The following is a 16419-nucleotide window of genomic DNA, read 5'->3' as shown; positions in this document are numbered from 1 at the left end:
AATCGATTTTATATATAATGCATTTTAACTTGAGTTGAATATCTGCAATATACACAATAACTCGTTTTCATCCACCTTGTCATCCAGTTTACCTTTTCCTACACCATAAACCCCTAAGTATCATGCTCAGACTAATGTTATGTACCACAAAACTGTTTCCATAATTCTTTTTTTATCAAAAACTCAGTGCTGTTCTACATTTCAGTAACATATAACCATTTCTTCTTTACTTTATGCATTACACAGTATTTTTGTATACTGCTTGTCCGTCATTGAAGTCTTGACTAGCAATTTATTAATAATTATATTTATTATTATTTATTGTTAACCTCCATAAAAATCTTTCCATTTCCTTATCTTTCTATACCTTTATTTCCTCCTTTTTATCATTTCTGTAATACTAGTCTCAATACTCACCTAATGGGTTATCATAATAATATAAACTCATAGTTTATTCACACCCTGCCTTCTTTCCTTAGGCCAGCTTTTCATTTTTACCTTCCACAGTATTATATAATTTCATAATTTTTCTTTTCTCCCCCATTACCTTCCACAACTCTTGATATTTTCTCTCAAAATTATGAATTATAATATTTCCTCCAACTTTTATTTTTGCCGTAATGCAAAACCTACGTAATACTAAATGTTCAACAGGATTAATTAATCTTACTCTGCCCTTAGAATAAACTATTCCTTTCTTCACTGGATAACTCGTAACCTCACCCCAACCCCCCCCCCATACTAAAGAAAAGTTCCAGACTTATCTTTTCACATTTTCCTTGCACCATATAAATTTTCCCTAAATAAGCCAATTTGCCAAATACAACTGAAAGTAGGTATGCATTTTTTGACAACGTCATTTTAAATTCTTTGCTTACCCAACTGTTTCTTTTTATTTCCTTTATAACTCCATTTCACCATATCTGTATTACTACTTGTATACCAAATCACACCCCTATTTTCAGCAATCTTAAAATTCATCTTTCGAATGAGATATTAAACCAAGGTTTCATCTGTCTGAGCTGGAGGTAGTTGAGGGGGATATAATCAACCCTATGATACTTCTCTAAAGGAATGATAAGAGACCACTTGCCTAGTGAGATTAACCCACTGCATGCATGACTAAATAAATAAGTAATTCCATCCTCATAGTTCTTTAATATGCATCACAGTTGGCTATGCTGAACACTATCAAATGCTGTCTTTGTATTACATGTCAAATTCAAGAAAAAGCGATATCCTCTGACCAAACTCCTCAAACAAACTGGAAGTGGAAAACGAAAAGGCTGACCACCTTCAAGTTTATTCAAACCACAAAGTACATCAAGCACGAACAAGTAGAACATGTCAAATTCCCTTCTACCTCCTCTGTCCTAATCTCATCCACAGTTTCCTTAAATGTGAATACCTCCTCCACATTTTTGCCTTTAATCCCTAGTTAGGGGTTGGCATAATGGTTAAAGTGTTTACCTCATCTAAGTTACAAGGTTTGATTCTCACCACTTAAGGGAAATTGGCTAGGTTTAAAATAGCCTGCAAGGACAACTAGCCTAGTACTTACCAATGAACCTATGAACATACCCTCTCCTACTACCTGCTCCAAAATTACATTACAGCTATTCTGTAAGTATCTTCTTCATTATTTGTAATCAATATTACAAAGACATACAGGTCTCCAAATTTTTAAACAAGCCCTGTCCCTTTTTCCATAAAATATATAATTGAACTCTCACACATCCTCATCTCTTACACCATTTACTAAACATTTATTAGAAAATCTTTAAGAAATTCTGGTTCTCATTTTTGTTAATTTGCTTGTAAAGCCAATAGTGTTAACTCATATTCACCTGGAACAGTATTCCACATTGTTTCCAACATGTTCTAATTCTTAGACACAGAAGGTTTTGTTTTTTTGTTGTTGATTTTAACAACTCTCTGTAGCCTTTTATTCTCTTCACTCTTCATCTTATATCACCTTGTTTTACAATATATATATATATATATATCCCTTACATAGTCTTCCAAATAAGAATTTAATTTCCCTGGTGACCTTACTACTGTCTCCTGACTAGTTCCAGCCATTCTTTTTACTCTCCTCTTTATTAATATCAGTATGAACCATAGCATTACATCCTCCTCTTTCAACTTAAACATATATTTTTGTCTTAATATGCCTTTTATTTCAACCGTATTCAACTCATACAGCTTCTTTTCATTTTGCAAACAACCCATGTTAGTAACTTTTAACAGATATTCAAAATCATATGATACTGCTTTGCATTTCCTCTTCCCACATCTACACCCTGATGCCCTGGCCAAATTTCCCTAATCAATACGAATATTATCTTGGGTATCTTCTGAAAAAGGTTCATGGCTTAATGAAACTAGCCCTTTTAACAAGAAGTAAATAAATATTATATGTTTTCCCTCTTTTTATCAGATAGTACATATATAAATAATCCTGCTTTTTACTCTTGTTTTGCTAGTTCAATCTTAAAGATACAGAATGTTGACAAAAAGTAGTTTTAACTTATGAATTAAATATGTATTTTCTTTTCACTATTAAAAGGCAAAACACTAACAAAAACAGTGTTTTCCATTCTCTTACATGAGGCTTTGATTAGTTCATTGAATGGTCATCTGCTGATGTGCAAATTACCCCAGGGCTCAGTTTATATGCTTTCTCAAGGTAGATGTATTCACTATTAATGACAACCAGCTATGCTCTCCTTTCTCAAGAGGAGTGCCTGACATTACCACATTTGAAAACTGTCATTTGACAGCTACTCATAGCATGCTCAATCCTGCTGAGCCTGAGATGACAGCTGGTACTCGTCACAATCTAGTCACTGCATCATGCTTTTCATTATGACCTTACTGTTTATAGTAGCAATAAAATGGAATTTCCTTCTCATAGCTGTAATGGAGGAAATTCTTGTCAAAAGTCTAATTCCTGAGCTACGCTTTTCAGCTGTTATGAAATAATCTTTCTTCAGTCTTAAAAGTATTCCCCAGATCAAGAATCTGATTCCTTGTTCACATTTTGCAACTGTGATCTCTGCATTAGTATAATTCTGTTTTGATTGCAACTGTGATGCATGCATTATTATAATTGTGTCTAGACTGTGACTGTGATCCATGCATTAATATAATTCTGTCTGCATTGTAACTGTAATCCCTGCATTAATATAATTCTGCTTTGACTGGGACTGTGATCCCTGCATTAATATAATTCTGCTTTGACTGGGACTGTGATCCCTGCATTAATATAATTCTGCTTTGACTGGGACTGTGATCCCTGCATTAATATAATTCTGCTTTGACTGGGACTGTGATCCCTGCATTAATATAATTCTGCTTTGACTGGGACTGTGATCCCTGCATTAATATAATTCTGCTTTGACTGGGACTGTGATCCCTGCATTAATATAATTCTGCTTTGACTGGGACTGTGATCCCTGCATTAATATAATTCTGCTTTGACTGGGACTGTGATCCCTGCATTAATATAATTCTGCTTTGACTGGGACTGTGATCCCTGCATTAATATAATTCTGCTTTGACTGGGACTGTGATCCCTGCATTAATATAATTCTGCTTTGACTGGGACTGTGATCCATGCATTAATATAATTCTGCTTTGACTGGGACTGTGATCCCTGCATTAATATAATTCTGCTTTGATTGGGACTGTGATCCCTGCATTAATATAATTCTGCTTTGACTGGGACTGTGATCCCTGCATTAATATAATTCTGCTTTGACTGGGACTGTGATCCCTGCATTAATATAATTCTGCTTTGACTGGGACTGTGATCCCTGCATTAATATAATTCTGTCTTGATTGCAGTTGTGATCAGTACATTAGTATTATTCTCTTTTGATTGCGACTGTGATCCATGTGTTAGCATAATTCTGTCTTGATTTTGACTGTAATCCATGCATTAGTATAACTCTGTCTTGATTTTGACAGTAATCCATGGGTTAGTTTAACTGTCCTGATTGCGACTGTGATCCATCTGTTAGTATAATTTTGTCTTGATTACAACCATTCCCTCTACCTTGGCCTTACAGATGGAAACCTGACTTAAATGAAATGTGTAAAATTGTGCGGCAAGGCTTTTGGAACATCTTTCTTACTCTTGCAATATTTCTCCTGTACTGTGTTATTAATGATGTTGCTTGCTGCCAGGTTGGCAATTAAGATCTTGCTTTCTAACCCTATGTAATGTGTTTCCTTTTATTTAAAAGACAGCCTGTTTTTTTTTTTCTATGTCCCACTATAGTCTCTTTGGTCATTGGGTGAAGACGTGCTCCTAAAATTTGTCTTGAGGCATCTGATAAGCTATATTTGTTCCAGTATTGATCTGACCCTATGGCTTAGCCTCTTTTAATAATCTGGTCTACCAAGAAATGGGTCTCTTTTTGGACTCTACTTCTACCTCCTATTGTCTATTTTAATTCATCATTCTAACCAAATCAGGCAAGTTTGTTTGTTATTGCTGAGAGCTTCTATGCTGTTTGCTGTTTTTCCCCTTACAGTAGGCATCTTAAGTACATTAATGAATAAATCAATAAAACATTTTATACAATGTAGGTAAAATACCATAGTCACAAAATCATTATCTTAACAAATTCAAAAATAACTCCTCACCATTTTATGTTATATGCTTGTTATAAAACTATTAATATGATACCATTTAGTTTTGTCATGCCAATACAACTATTATTATGATGTCATTTAGTTTTGTCATGCCAATACAACTATTAGCATGATGTCATTTAGTTTTGTCATGCCAATACAACTATTAGTATGATGTCATTTAGCTTTTTTATGCCAATACAACTATTAGTACGATATCACTTAGTTTTGTCATGCCCAGATGAAACATTAACATAGTGTTGGATAGAATGACAAAAAATGATAATAGTTAAAAAAAAAACTTACCACTTCTTTGGCCACATTTTTCTAAAAGAAGAAATAAACCAATTAAAATGTTAGCACCATCTTCATATATGTGAAAGCTGATATAAGATATATCTAGCTGCTTAAATTTTAAAGAAATAATCATTTTAATTTTTTTAACATGGAGAGCAGAAATGTACTATTATTCTATGTTTACATTTCAAATTAAATCTAATCCATTCTTGAAAAAAAATCAGAATTCTGTTCTTTACCATAAAAAAAATATTTGTGTAATGATGCTATTTTTAAAATTAATTGCTGGACTAAACATTAGAATAAAACAGATGTTCTATTCTGTGTGTATAAGTATGTATGATTATCATACTATGCACATTAATTTATTATATTATATGATATTGGGAGTACTCAGAATGTCAAACTGAGAATGTGTGATGAAACAGAGTACATACAAGACACACTGTCATGACAGCAATTGGGGGGATCAGAAGAAGCCGAAAACTGAGATATTAGGTAAAATAATGGGAGAGTTTAGCAATTTCAAGTATCTGGGAGGGGTGGTTGCGGGATAAGGGAATTATAAATAATGAAGTTAAAGATAGAATCCGGGGGGCTACAACTAAGTGTCACAGAGTTTCAGGGATAGGGTGTGATGGAAAATGACACAGAAGCTGAAAAGTAAGTGACATAGAACAATGGTGTGACCTGTACTACTGTATGGTACAGAGGCCTGAGCAATGAAGGCAGAGCACTTGAGGAAGCTAGAGGTGATGGAGATGAATTGCCTGACACAGTTGGTAGGATGATACCAGTGGGACCGATGAAAAAATAATGACATCGGTGCAGAAGGCAAAGTAGCTCCAACTGCAAATAAAGTCAGAGAAAACATATGGTGTTGTGGGCTCATATGCAGGAAAGCAGAAGACAGTTTGATGAATAAGATTTGGGAGAGATGGAAAGAAGGCATGAGAACATCACACACAGAGATGGATAGTTCGCATGAGATAAGACTTGTAATAATCGGCCCTAACTGCCAAAGAAGGTTGGCATTGCATTTAGAGAAGTTACAACAGTTGACTTGACCCCCTGACCTCATGTTAAACTGTGGAAAAGGAGTCTGCTGCTGATTGGGAACAATTGTTACAATTAACAATACTTTGTCTGGGTAGGCTGTTGAGAAAAGCACAAGTAAATGAGGTGCATCCATGAAAACAGAATCCTAACTCCAGGAAATATTACTGTTGAAATGACTGCATGTTAAAATAAAAGGAAGGAATTTTACTCTTTTTTTTTTTTTTAACTGATAAGGCTTTTTAAACAACCGGATCCATGCATACTATTGTGGGCAAAAGCAGTTCTATAATGGATCAAGGATTTTACTTTTTTATAAAAAGCAAAATATGCACAAGAATATTAGAACATGCAAGGGTTATATGAAACAAAACTACACAAATATTCAACAAATGTATATGTATGACATGTACATGCACACATGGGTCGACTTTAAAACACCAATATGCCAAAACACCGACGACGAGAACACATAGACCGGAAGATCGACAGTTCAAAAGCACGAAATTTCACATGCCCGACAAACCACAATCCCGACAATCAACAAAACAAAACAAATACCTTTTCTGAAAAACACACACACAACACAACCACACCAAAAGCCTTACAAACCTACACTATACCTTACATACACAACTATCTATGCACTAACCTTAACCCAAAACCTAACCCTAAGGTGGGTCACTATCGCACACTCATCTAACCCACGCCCTAACCCTAACTCACTTAATCTGCCGCTAACTCTAAAGTCTGTCACTATCGCACACTTACCTTAACATGGTGTTCTCAGCGTTGGGTGTCGGTCATCTCAGTTGTCGATCTTCCGGTCTCTGTGTTTTGGCATGTCGGTGTTTTAAAGTAGACCTGCACACATATATGTCTATATATATTTATAATGTGTGCTTATGTGTATAATGTGTATAACCATATTTCCTATACATCTCTCTCTCTCTCTCTCTTATACACACACACACACACACACACACACACACACACACACACACACACACACACACACACACACACACACACACACACACACATATATAATACATACTACATACATAATAAAATGTGTGCCTGTATGAAAATATTTCCAGTACACTTTTAATACCAAACACATGCAAAAGGCAGGCATATGAAACTAAAGGAGGTCACAAACAAAACAGGGGTGTATAAGAGACTGAATGAAAATCATATTGTGGGAGTTGGTACTTGACTATTTCATGAAAATGTTAGCTGTTCCTTTCTGAATCGTGAATCGTTAGGTCTGACTTGAATGATGAGAATAACAGTGAATGTTAGCTAGGCTGGCAGAGTATGATCAGTTTAACATGAATGTTAGATAGGTAGGCAGAGTTTGATCAATTTAACATGAATCTTAGATAGGTAGGCAGAGTTTGATCAATTTAACATGGTATTTCTTTATCAAAATTCACACCCACAAAAAGGTAAACTTTATTTATGCACAGACTGACTAGCAGCATAGGTGCTTTACCCAGTATAAATAAAGGGCACTTTATTTTAAAAGTATATTTGGTAATCTTTTTTCTTTCTTTCTTTTGTTTTTATACATTTGGTAATGATTGAGCATCAAAGCCAAATATGCTAAGCAAGTCTGCCTTGATAACTGGGCAGCAGTGTTACTGCCACCAAACCTATCGGTCTCACTGTCCCACTGGGAACCATAATCTATCAAAATAGCATATAAGCATATTTGTAGGAAGACTGTGTTCCTAGACACACACACACAGTGTGAGGGCTTTGCTCCCACATTCCTGTTCTTTATAGCTACTAGGGAAAGGGAAACTCCATTATTTTCTTTCCTCTGAGCTGATGTAACCATGGAAGTGGTATATTTATAGGTACAGGGTATGCAGGCACAGCACCCAGGTCAAGATCTATAGCATATAACCCCGTTGTAAATAAGATTAAAAGGTTTGAATATTGTTCTGTGTGCCATGGCACTAAAGCAGGTAACATGATGGTAGTTAACTGAGACATGGACAGAGTATGCTAGATGGTAGTATAGCTAAGCAGACCCTGCCAAACATTAAATTATTACAAAGATCTAATTTCTAAAGCACAGTCCTTACACTAATATAACAAAAATTCACGTGTGTTTCTGCAGGCTCGGTTTCATTTGTTAATTAAACTGTTAAGCAATAAACGTCTGAATCATTTACAGAGTATCATCCTAGTTGTACATATATGCAATGAAGACTAATCGCAGACTATATTTTTGTCAAAAGGCCAAGAAGCTGAGGACATTTTCCTGGATAAAGAATATGAGAATGTGCTGTGATTGGGAATTGAAAAGGCAAAAAAGGTAGGTAGTTATATTAAAAAGGCTAATCAAGGCAGATGGGGAATGTTGAAGATCTCAGCTGAAGAAACACAGCTAGAGCAAATAACCAAGTAGAAGGCAGGCTGAACCTTATGGAATAAAGGTGACATACATATACAGAAGTAAGAAGCCATCTTTGAGAAAAGCATTTCATCAGGGAATTTGTCCTTTTCTTTATTTTTCTCAGGAATGAGTACCCAGGGAAAAGTTGAGTTTGGGATTTATGAAAGTGGAAGCTTTTGTCAAAGGCTGTAAAGTTTTTCTTGTGATCAACTAGAATACCAAAGGGTAAATAGGGTGAGGCCTTCTCTGGATGCCACTGGTTGCGGATATCTAGGAGTGACATAGTTGGAGGTTAGGAAGCATATGGGTAAGGCCACTAATATTTTTCATTGCAAGCAAGCAAGCATTTCTGCTGTAAAAGTTTGATTCTGAACACTAATGATAAAAAAAAAAAATTAAGTATAATTTTCTAAATTAAACTTTTTAGCAAAGTGTTCAAAACTGACAATGATGTATTTATTAAGGCAAGAATAACAACACTCAGTACAAAAGTTATATTTTCCATTAAAAAGATTTTAATAGACAAAAATAGAAAATAGGTGTATAAAGCTAGAAATGAAAAAAATAAACAGGAAAAAGTAGGAATGTTCTGTTACTTACAATCATTTTAATGATGGTGTTGATTGTCTCTAACACTTCAGACGTCTTTGGAGATGCAGTGAAGTTTTGTCGATGTTGCTGGTCAGAAGCAATGATATTAAGTCGTAGTTCCTAAAACAGAAATCATATTTAAGAACAGTTGTGTAGCAGCTTTAGTAATCATACAGAAAAATAGTATCTTTAATATCCCACTTTTTGAATAAATACTGCATTTCAGGTTTGAAGTAATTGCAAATTACACAGTGAATACAAATTTTATGAAGTCAGATGAAAATAAATATGGCATAATATGAAATTCTGTCCTTTCTTGGAGAGAGAGTGCTAGTTTTTGATTTGGCATGAAATATATCGAAAATTAATGTTATGCTTGTAAATCACATGCAGTAAATTAAAACACACAATGCTTAAGGGATTCATGATTAAAGGAAACCTTTGACATTTATCACAAGAAAAGGTATTTATATTACATATTCTAAAAAGTACAATTGTAAGAGCAGAATATATCATAAAATAAGAATGGTAGACCTTCTCAGAGCTGAACACCCCACCCCCTCAATGAGCACACAATCTATTACAGTGTTTATGAACTACATATTAAGCTGTCATCAGTTTTGGAAAGGAAAAAAATGATTGCTACATTTAACTGAGTGAGAAATGGTATACATACCACTGGTCTAAATGAGTTATCCTCTCAGGAATACAATTTCTCACCTCTGGTACCCACTGTCTTATCATATATTACTGTGGCTATTTGCAACCGTGATTCTGTTCCTGTTATTACACTACATTCTGCAAATGTAAATGTAAAAGATTTTTTCCAGACACAGAACCTTTTTGTAATTTGTTCATCTTTTTCTCCTTTTAAGATTTCCCTAGTGCTAACATTTTTTTCTTTTTCATTTTAGATGTAATTATATGGAAGTGCACCTATGCTTATTTTTACACATGCATTCATGAATATGCTTTGCACAGCAATTTCATGAAATACTGTTCTGTGAATTCTGGAGATGTTTTGCACCTGTACAGAAAATCATGTTATGTGACTGCACATAGGTGGGTAATGCAAGGGTATTTTCTGACTATCTACAAAACGGAAACTGAGGATTCCCATTTAATCACATAATTAGGTTTCAGTACATAAGGTAAGTAAATAAAGTAACACACTATCTATTATTACCTGACATGCCTGGGTTCCTCCTGCAAGAACCTTAAGTATCTCAAGTAAGGGAGATCTCATTATTTCAAACTAAGAATACTATCAGCAAGAAGATGGGTATATTTTATATATTTTGCTTATTTGTGTATCTGTTATTGGTTAGGCCACATCATTTAAAAAATACTTGATTTTTGGTGTTCTACAGAGTTATTATTCAACATCAGATAATAGACAACCCATACATCTTCACAATGATTGGATAAAGAATATTTTCTAATCGGGTATTAATGTACAGGTAAGGCTTGGGTAAAAAAAAAAAAAAAAAACTCCACTGCTTCATAGCAGCACCTTTAGCTGTTATGAATCCCAGCCAGGAAAAACAAAATGATTGCCAAATTATGTGAGCGTAAAATAATAAAAAAAGAAAATTAAAACAAACTCAGGATGGCGCAGTGGTACAGCGGTAGCATGCTTGCCTCACAGCAAGAGGTTCTCTGGTTTGATTTGCAGCTGGGGTGCCTTCTGTGTAGAGTCTGCATGTTCTTCCTGCATTCCTGTGGGTTTCCTCCAGGTGCACAGGTTTCCTCCCACGTCACAAAGACATGCGTCTGGAGCATTTCTCCCTGGCCTTTGCTGAAAATTGGCTTTGTTCCAAGTTGGACTTTCCCGGTTAACAAATGTTAAATAAATAAACTCAATTTGCAAAAGTAACTATTACAGAAATTACAAGGACTTGCCATTTTACTTAAAACTCACTAACCTCTGTTTAAAAAGTTAAATTTAGTGAGGTAAAAAATTGTGTGTGTGTGTGTGTTAAATGTGAGGGTGGGAGGGTACATCCAAGCAGGCTTTTCATCAAAATGCATTTTCTGAACAATAAGTATGAAACTATAATATGCAGCTTTATTGACTAACTGTAATCCTCAGCAATTTACCAGAAAATAAAGTAGGCAAGTTGTGGTTGTTATACAAAATCTGGGATGAGTGAGGGGTTGCAGTGTATGTGTGAGATTGTGACCACAATTATAAAAGACTTGCTCTCATTAAAATTGAACATTTGCAATTAGAGCAGGCTAAGAGCAGATTTTTTTGGAATCAGACCATGTGTGTAAGCCTGTTTATAGATAGTCCTTATACTGAAGTAAGTCTGTTTCATTGAGAGCAAGTCTTTCGGAATTAGGGCAGAATTGCACTCAGAGCAACTGTTTCAGAATCTGGCCTATGTACATGCATCTGGGTGTATTGACATTAAATACTTTTATAACTTGCATTTTGCATCTGAAATCCTTACAGCAACAATTACATATGCAACACCTATTTTGAAATATTAGGCTGAGGAGCTACTTTACTTAAAATATATAAAATAACTTACTGATAAAAAGCCAAATATGAAAAAATTTAACAGACAGCCTGTTGTCTAAGCACAAAAATGCTTTCCAGGACTGGTGGTGTTGGGAAAATACCCTTCCAGGGGTGTTGAGATCCTTTGACTGAAGTACCATGCCTCAGAATACCCATGGGTGGGCATTATTTTTCCAGTAATGGCTATCCTATCAGGAATTATTCCTTGCTTATAATTAGGTTTGCTTCTCTCTGTGAAAAAATTATACATTTACTAATATATCATTGCTTGGTATGCCTCACACGTACAATTATATTTACACATTATTCTTGATATAAACCTCTTTTTACTATGAAAGTCAGCATCATGTTATGACAAGATGATCGCCATCATTTCCACTGCTAACACTACCCACTTGGTTAAAAATCATTTAGCAAGCAGTTACAAAAGGGACATTAATATGGTTCAGAGATCTCTCTCACCACATCTTGGACTTGACATCTCAGATTTGGTTTTCGTGTGCAGCTCTGAGAAGAGAATCTAAGACAACTATATAAGCAAGTAACTGCGAAGTGTATCTGATGGACTGTTGAAAGCTACTGAAGTCAATATTTACAAGTAGCAGTTGTAACAGAAATGAAATCAACTCCTCCTGTGGATAAAATAAATAGTCTAACTTGTTTCACATGCAAAATCTATTAAAATATTACTGACTATAATAAACTGAAATTATGTTTTACCAGATGTTGTGGTGAAATGTCCACAGCAAAAATTTTAATTCCAAGATGCTTTGCTTCAGCAACTGCCTCTTCTAGTCCACCACAGGGTTCCTTGTAACCATCTATAGGATGCCCATCAGTTACAACAACCATATACTTGTTTTCCTTCCGGTGCGAGCCACTTTTGATGAAGAAAGGGACAGAAGAAAAGTAGCAACATGATTTGCATTAGCAGAGACAAAATCTGTAATTGTAAGAATTTCAGTATTTTTTCAAATTAAATGTTGCAACTGTGTATGAGCTAGACTCCTATATGTTGGACTTCCACTTTCCTTGAGTGGAAGGGAATAGTGTTAAGTACTGGTGCTTCACACGATGAAGACCATATTTAAAATGCAAATGTTGAAACAGGTCATAGAATACCTCTCTACATGTAACTAAATCTGGTCTCTATAGCTGTTTGCAGACTCTTTAATGTTTTTGACATCCAGTACCTTGCATTCTCTTACCTTCTTTTATCCAGTTCAGTTTATCTAGTCTCTCTATATACTGAATGCATTTTGAGTTAATGTTCTTCTAACTTGATTTACTACTACGTTTGATGTATCAGGCTTGAGATCAAATGTAATTTCCTTTTTCCCACAGTTACAATTATATCTCTAACAGTACTTTAAAGTCTGCATTAACTTTCCTATTAAATGCAGTATACATGCTCTTTAATAATGCAATCAAAGGTAACATTCATATATGAACAACAATCTAGGTACTTCCAAATAATGAGTCTCCTGACAGCATTTTTGTACTATAGTTCTGCAACTGTATAAGAAAGGCGATATAATTTAGAGTGTCTCATTCAGCTGAGACTTTAGAAATTCTTACAAGGGTGCTTGCCTCACACTTCCTGTTGGAGCTCTTCCAGGCATGGGTATGGCAAGGACACATTATGGGGAGCAGCAACCCCTGCAATAAAGATGGTTTTACATCTACAAGTTCTATAACTAACCTGCAGTTTGATGGTAAAGTGGTCCACATGAACCATACTGCATGGTGCTGAGTGCAAGGACAAATTATTCAGTAATAGCTCCAACATGAGAGAGGTCACTAGGTACACATATGGAGTTAGTCACTTATCAAATCTCCAGTCTGCAGAATTTTGTCACTGGCTTATTAAACAGAAAAATAAATCCACTCGGTTATCAGGAGAAGTGAGGTATTTTCCAGTAAGGAGTTTGAGATTATCCATTAGAAAGGATAATATTCAGACTCTTTGGTCTAGATTGTATGCTTCTTTGTTCCTTCTTTTGGAAAGAAAAACTGGAGACTGGCCTGCTGATAATGACAGTATTACATTTGCTTACCTTCATAATGTGCCAGGATTATTGGATTATTAAGATAAAGGAGACTGTAATGCCTTCAGTCACGTCAAGCCTGATTATGCAACATCTCAGTGTCCAGTAACAAGTCCTGTGTATGTGAAATATTTCAGCAGAGCAACATAGCTCATTGAAAATATGGAATGATTTTACAGTATGACATAGCAGCATGGCATTCTTGAAAAACACAGACAAAATTTCTGTAACTAGCACTGTACCACAAGTTAGTAAAAAGAAGGCTTACAAAAACCACAAGTACAACATATACCAGACAACAGATGTGGAAGATACTACGGGGCATGTGACAAATACTTGTGCTAATAAGTCCAGTCACTGTTTTATATAATGCACAGGATAAAGCATTGAAAAGATTGCATTTGGCAAATAATGTGCTTGGTATAGCATTAAATAGATCTGCCATGAAGTAAGCAATAAAGCAGTGTACCATGTCTTTATAGTAACACCACAAAGTCCAGTTTCATTACATTTGATAAAAAACAGCTTGTGTCTATGCTTGCAAAATAAATGCAAACAGGGTTAAAGATCTCCTAACTTAATATCTTGCAAGTGACCTTTGAAGAGAAGCTATGTGGAATGCTTTTGCAAAACAGGCCTTTAGAGACTGCCAAGTAGTGAGACAACTAAGGTATGCACACCAAAGCCTTTGAAGAATGCTTGTTTACCTACCTTTAACTAAGTGCAACTTAAGTGTAACAATCTAACTAAGTGCAAGTTAAGTGTAACAATGTTTTAGATAGAGCAGGAAGTAACTGGTTAGTGGATCCTATTTCTTCATCATTATGACAAACAATCACACCATAGTCACATATTTCTGATTGTCGCTCACCGAATAAGAAGCTCTCTCGTGGCAGCCTTGATGGCACAGTCAGTGTAGGTCCCTCTTCCGATATAGGAGATAGCATCCACATTATTGCTCATCTGTGCCTTTCCTGTTGGCATTCTGATCAAGTGCTGGATTAGCTTTACTTCGTCACTATAATGAAGTGCTCCTGCATTCCATACAAGCTGCTGGTCACATGGATAATGGCTACAAACGAGAAAATTAGTTAGCTCTCAGAACATTACACAGAAAGTTTCAAAAATATTTGACACTCCAGGGATATTACTTTAACCCTTCCTATGAAACTATGGTTTTGACTTTAAGCGATAAAGACTGAAAAAATGAAAAGTCTGTTTCCTGGTTTTTCAAAGGCTGATATCCTTTTTTGAAAATTAAAAAAATATATAAAAGTGAACTCATTACAGCTGGTTGATGCCTCCAGCTGTTTCTGCAGTTCCAGCCTACTAACGCCTTTAGATGTTTAATATTACTTGTCCATATTTGCATTAATAAGTCCAAGACCACACTACATATATAAATAAGACTTCATTGTAATACTTACACAATGGAAAATGCAACTGTATTAATATTTGATCTCTGTCTAGTGAAAGTAAAGATCAGTTAATCGTTGTTCATATATTTATTTATATTGTCATAAATGTCATGTTTTTCTAAATATCTTAAGAGCAACACAGCACAGATGGAACATCTTACCCTCATAGGAAAGCTCTCAGCTGGTTGAACAAAATGTTGCTTACACCTCACAAAAACTCAAATGGAGCCACAACAAGTTAGCCAAAAATGACTCCAAATTAATTAATTGTGTGTCCATTCGAGGTTTTGTTATGTATATCATTATATAACTCAGCCACTTTGCTTTGTTAGGAAAATGTTGCTGACAGCATGTGTGTAACTTTAGTGACTGGTAAGATTGTAATTTTTTAACAAACTATTACAAACTTAATTGTTACTGTGTTTACTGTGACTTATAAAATCCAGATTAAGACACTGAACCTAAAAAATATCATCACTGTAAAAATAGTTTGTTATGAAGAGTTTGCCATTTACCTTTATTTAGTAACTCATATGGTTCCAGAGATATGAACATTTGATTAAAATATGAGAACATAATTTGATTTTATCAGTAAGCTTAGGCTCTGCCCATTGGAAGTTACAATGCAAACTTCCAGAGCTTCATTGGAGAGAATGAGTTAATGTAAAACACTTTATGAATTAACATCCACCATTTCTTCCAAATGGGGCAGTGATAGGTATGTATCCATTGCATAATTTGTTATTGAAGGCAGGTGAACATGATAAAGAAAAGGGTACTGCAATCTGCAGAAACATGAAGGTGCTGTGGCAATGCAGGTCATGAAATACATACAAATCATGATGTGACAGTAAAAACAAAAATACTTCCCTTGGCTGTGAACTGAAAGATTTGTATGAGATGCATTATATGTGTATAGCAGAAATCATAAAAGTATGGTGCAGGGGCTGCTTTTTATAGGTTCATAGGCAGGTACTAGGCTATCTGCCCAAAGGCATTTATAAGCCTAGCTGGAATGTGTTGGCTTTTGCTGCCCCCTTAGATTAGTTCCCTGTGCCTCTGTGCAGCAGAGCCATTGAAGTGATCCCTGGGGTAAACTTTCTGTTTCCTTTTCCTCTGCAAATAAATAGATATGTAGGTAAGTATATTATACAAGTTTGTATGTATGTTGATTGACTCCTACATTTTCAACTGAATGTTTTTGGCCAAGTTGTTTACTCGCAGATTTTTGCTCATGCAGTAGAATCCAAGGTAATATTTCTACCTGAATAATTAGTTTGCTTGCTTCATATCATACAGATATTTGAGAGGCACAGCTGGATTTTGCTTACACATATACCTTACAATATTTAACCTGTTTTGTTTTAAGAGAATGGACTCAGTCTGTGATTGAGAATCATCTAATGGGAGCCCATCTTGTACTTATTTTCG

General features: G+C 35.2%; 1 protein-coding gene across 2 annotated transcripts in view; it reads right to left on the bottom strand.

The window, feature by feature from the left end:
• COL6A1 (collagen type VI alpha 1 chain) overlaps window positions 1–16419 on the bottom strand; it is a 343520-nt gene that overhangs the window by 243563 nt on the left and 83538 nt on the right. For both annotated transcript variants that reach the window (XM_044075923.1, XM_044075922.1), the window contains exons 3-6: window positions 14442–14642; window positions 12243–12402; window positions 9005–9115; window positions 4948–4968 (exon numbers count right to left, since the gene is read on the bottom strand). In XM_044075923.1, coding sequence (XP_043931858.1) covers window positions 4948–4968; window positions 9005–9115; window positions 12243–12402; window positions 14442–14642 — 493 coding nt within the window. The remainder of the gene's footprint in view (window positions 1–4947; window positions 4969–9004; window positions 9116–12242; window positions 12403–14441; window positions 14643–16419) is intronic.

Source organism: Protopterus annectens, chromosome 6.part1 (genome assembly GCF_019279795.1).
Source record: "Protopterus annectens isolate FY-2018-M chromosome 6.part1, PAN1.0, whole genome shotgun sequence".
Classification (NCBI taxonomy): Eukaryota; Metazoa; Chordata; order Ceratodontiformes; family Protopteridae; genus Protopterus; species Protopterus annectens.
Note: the sequence above shows the minus strand (reverse complement) of the source record. Positions and strands in the feature narration are given on the sequence as shown.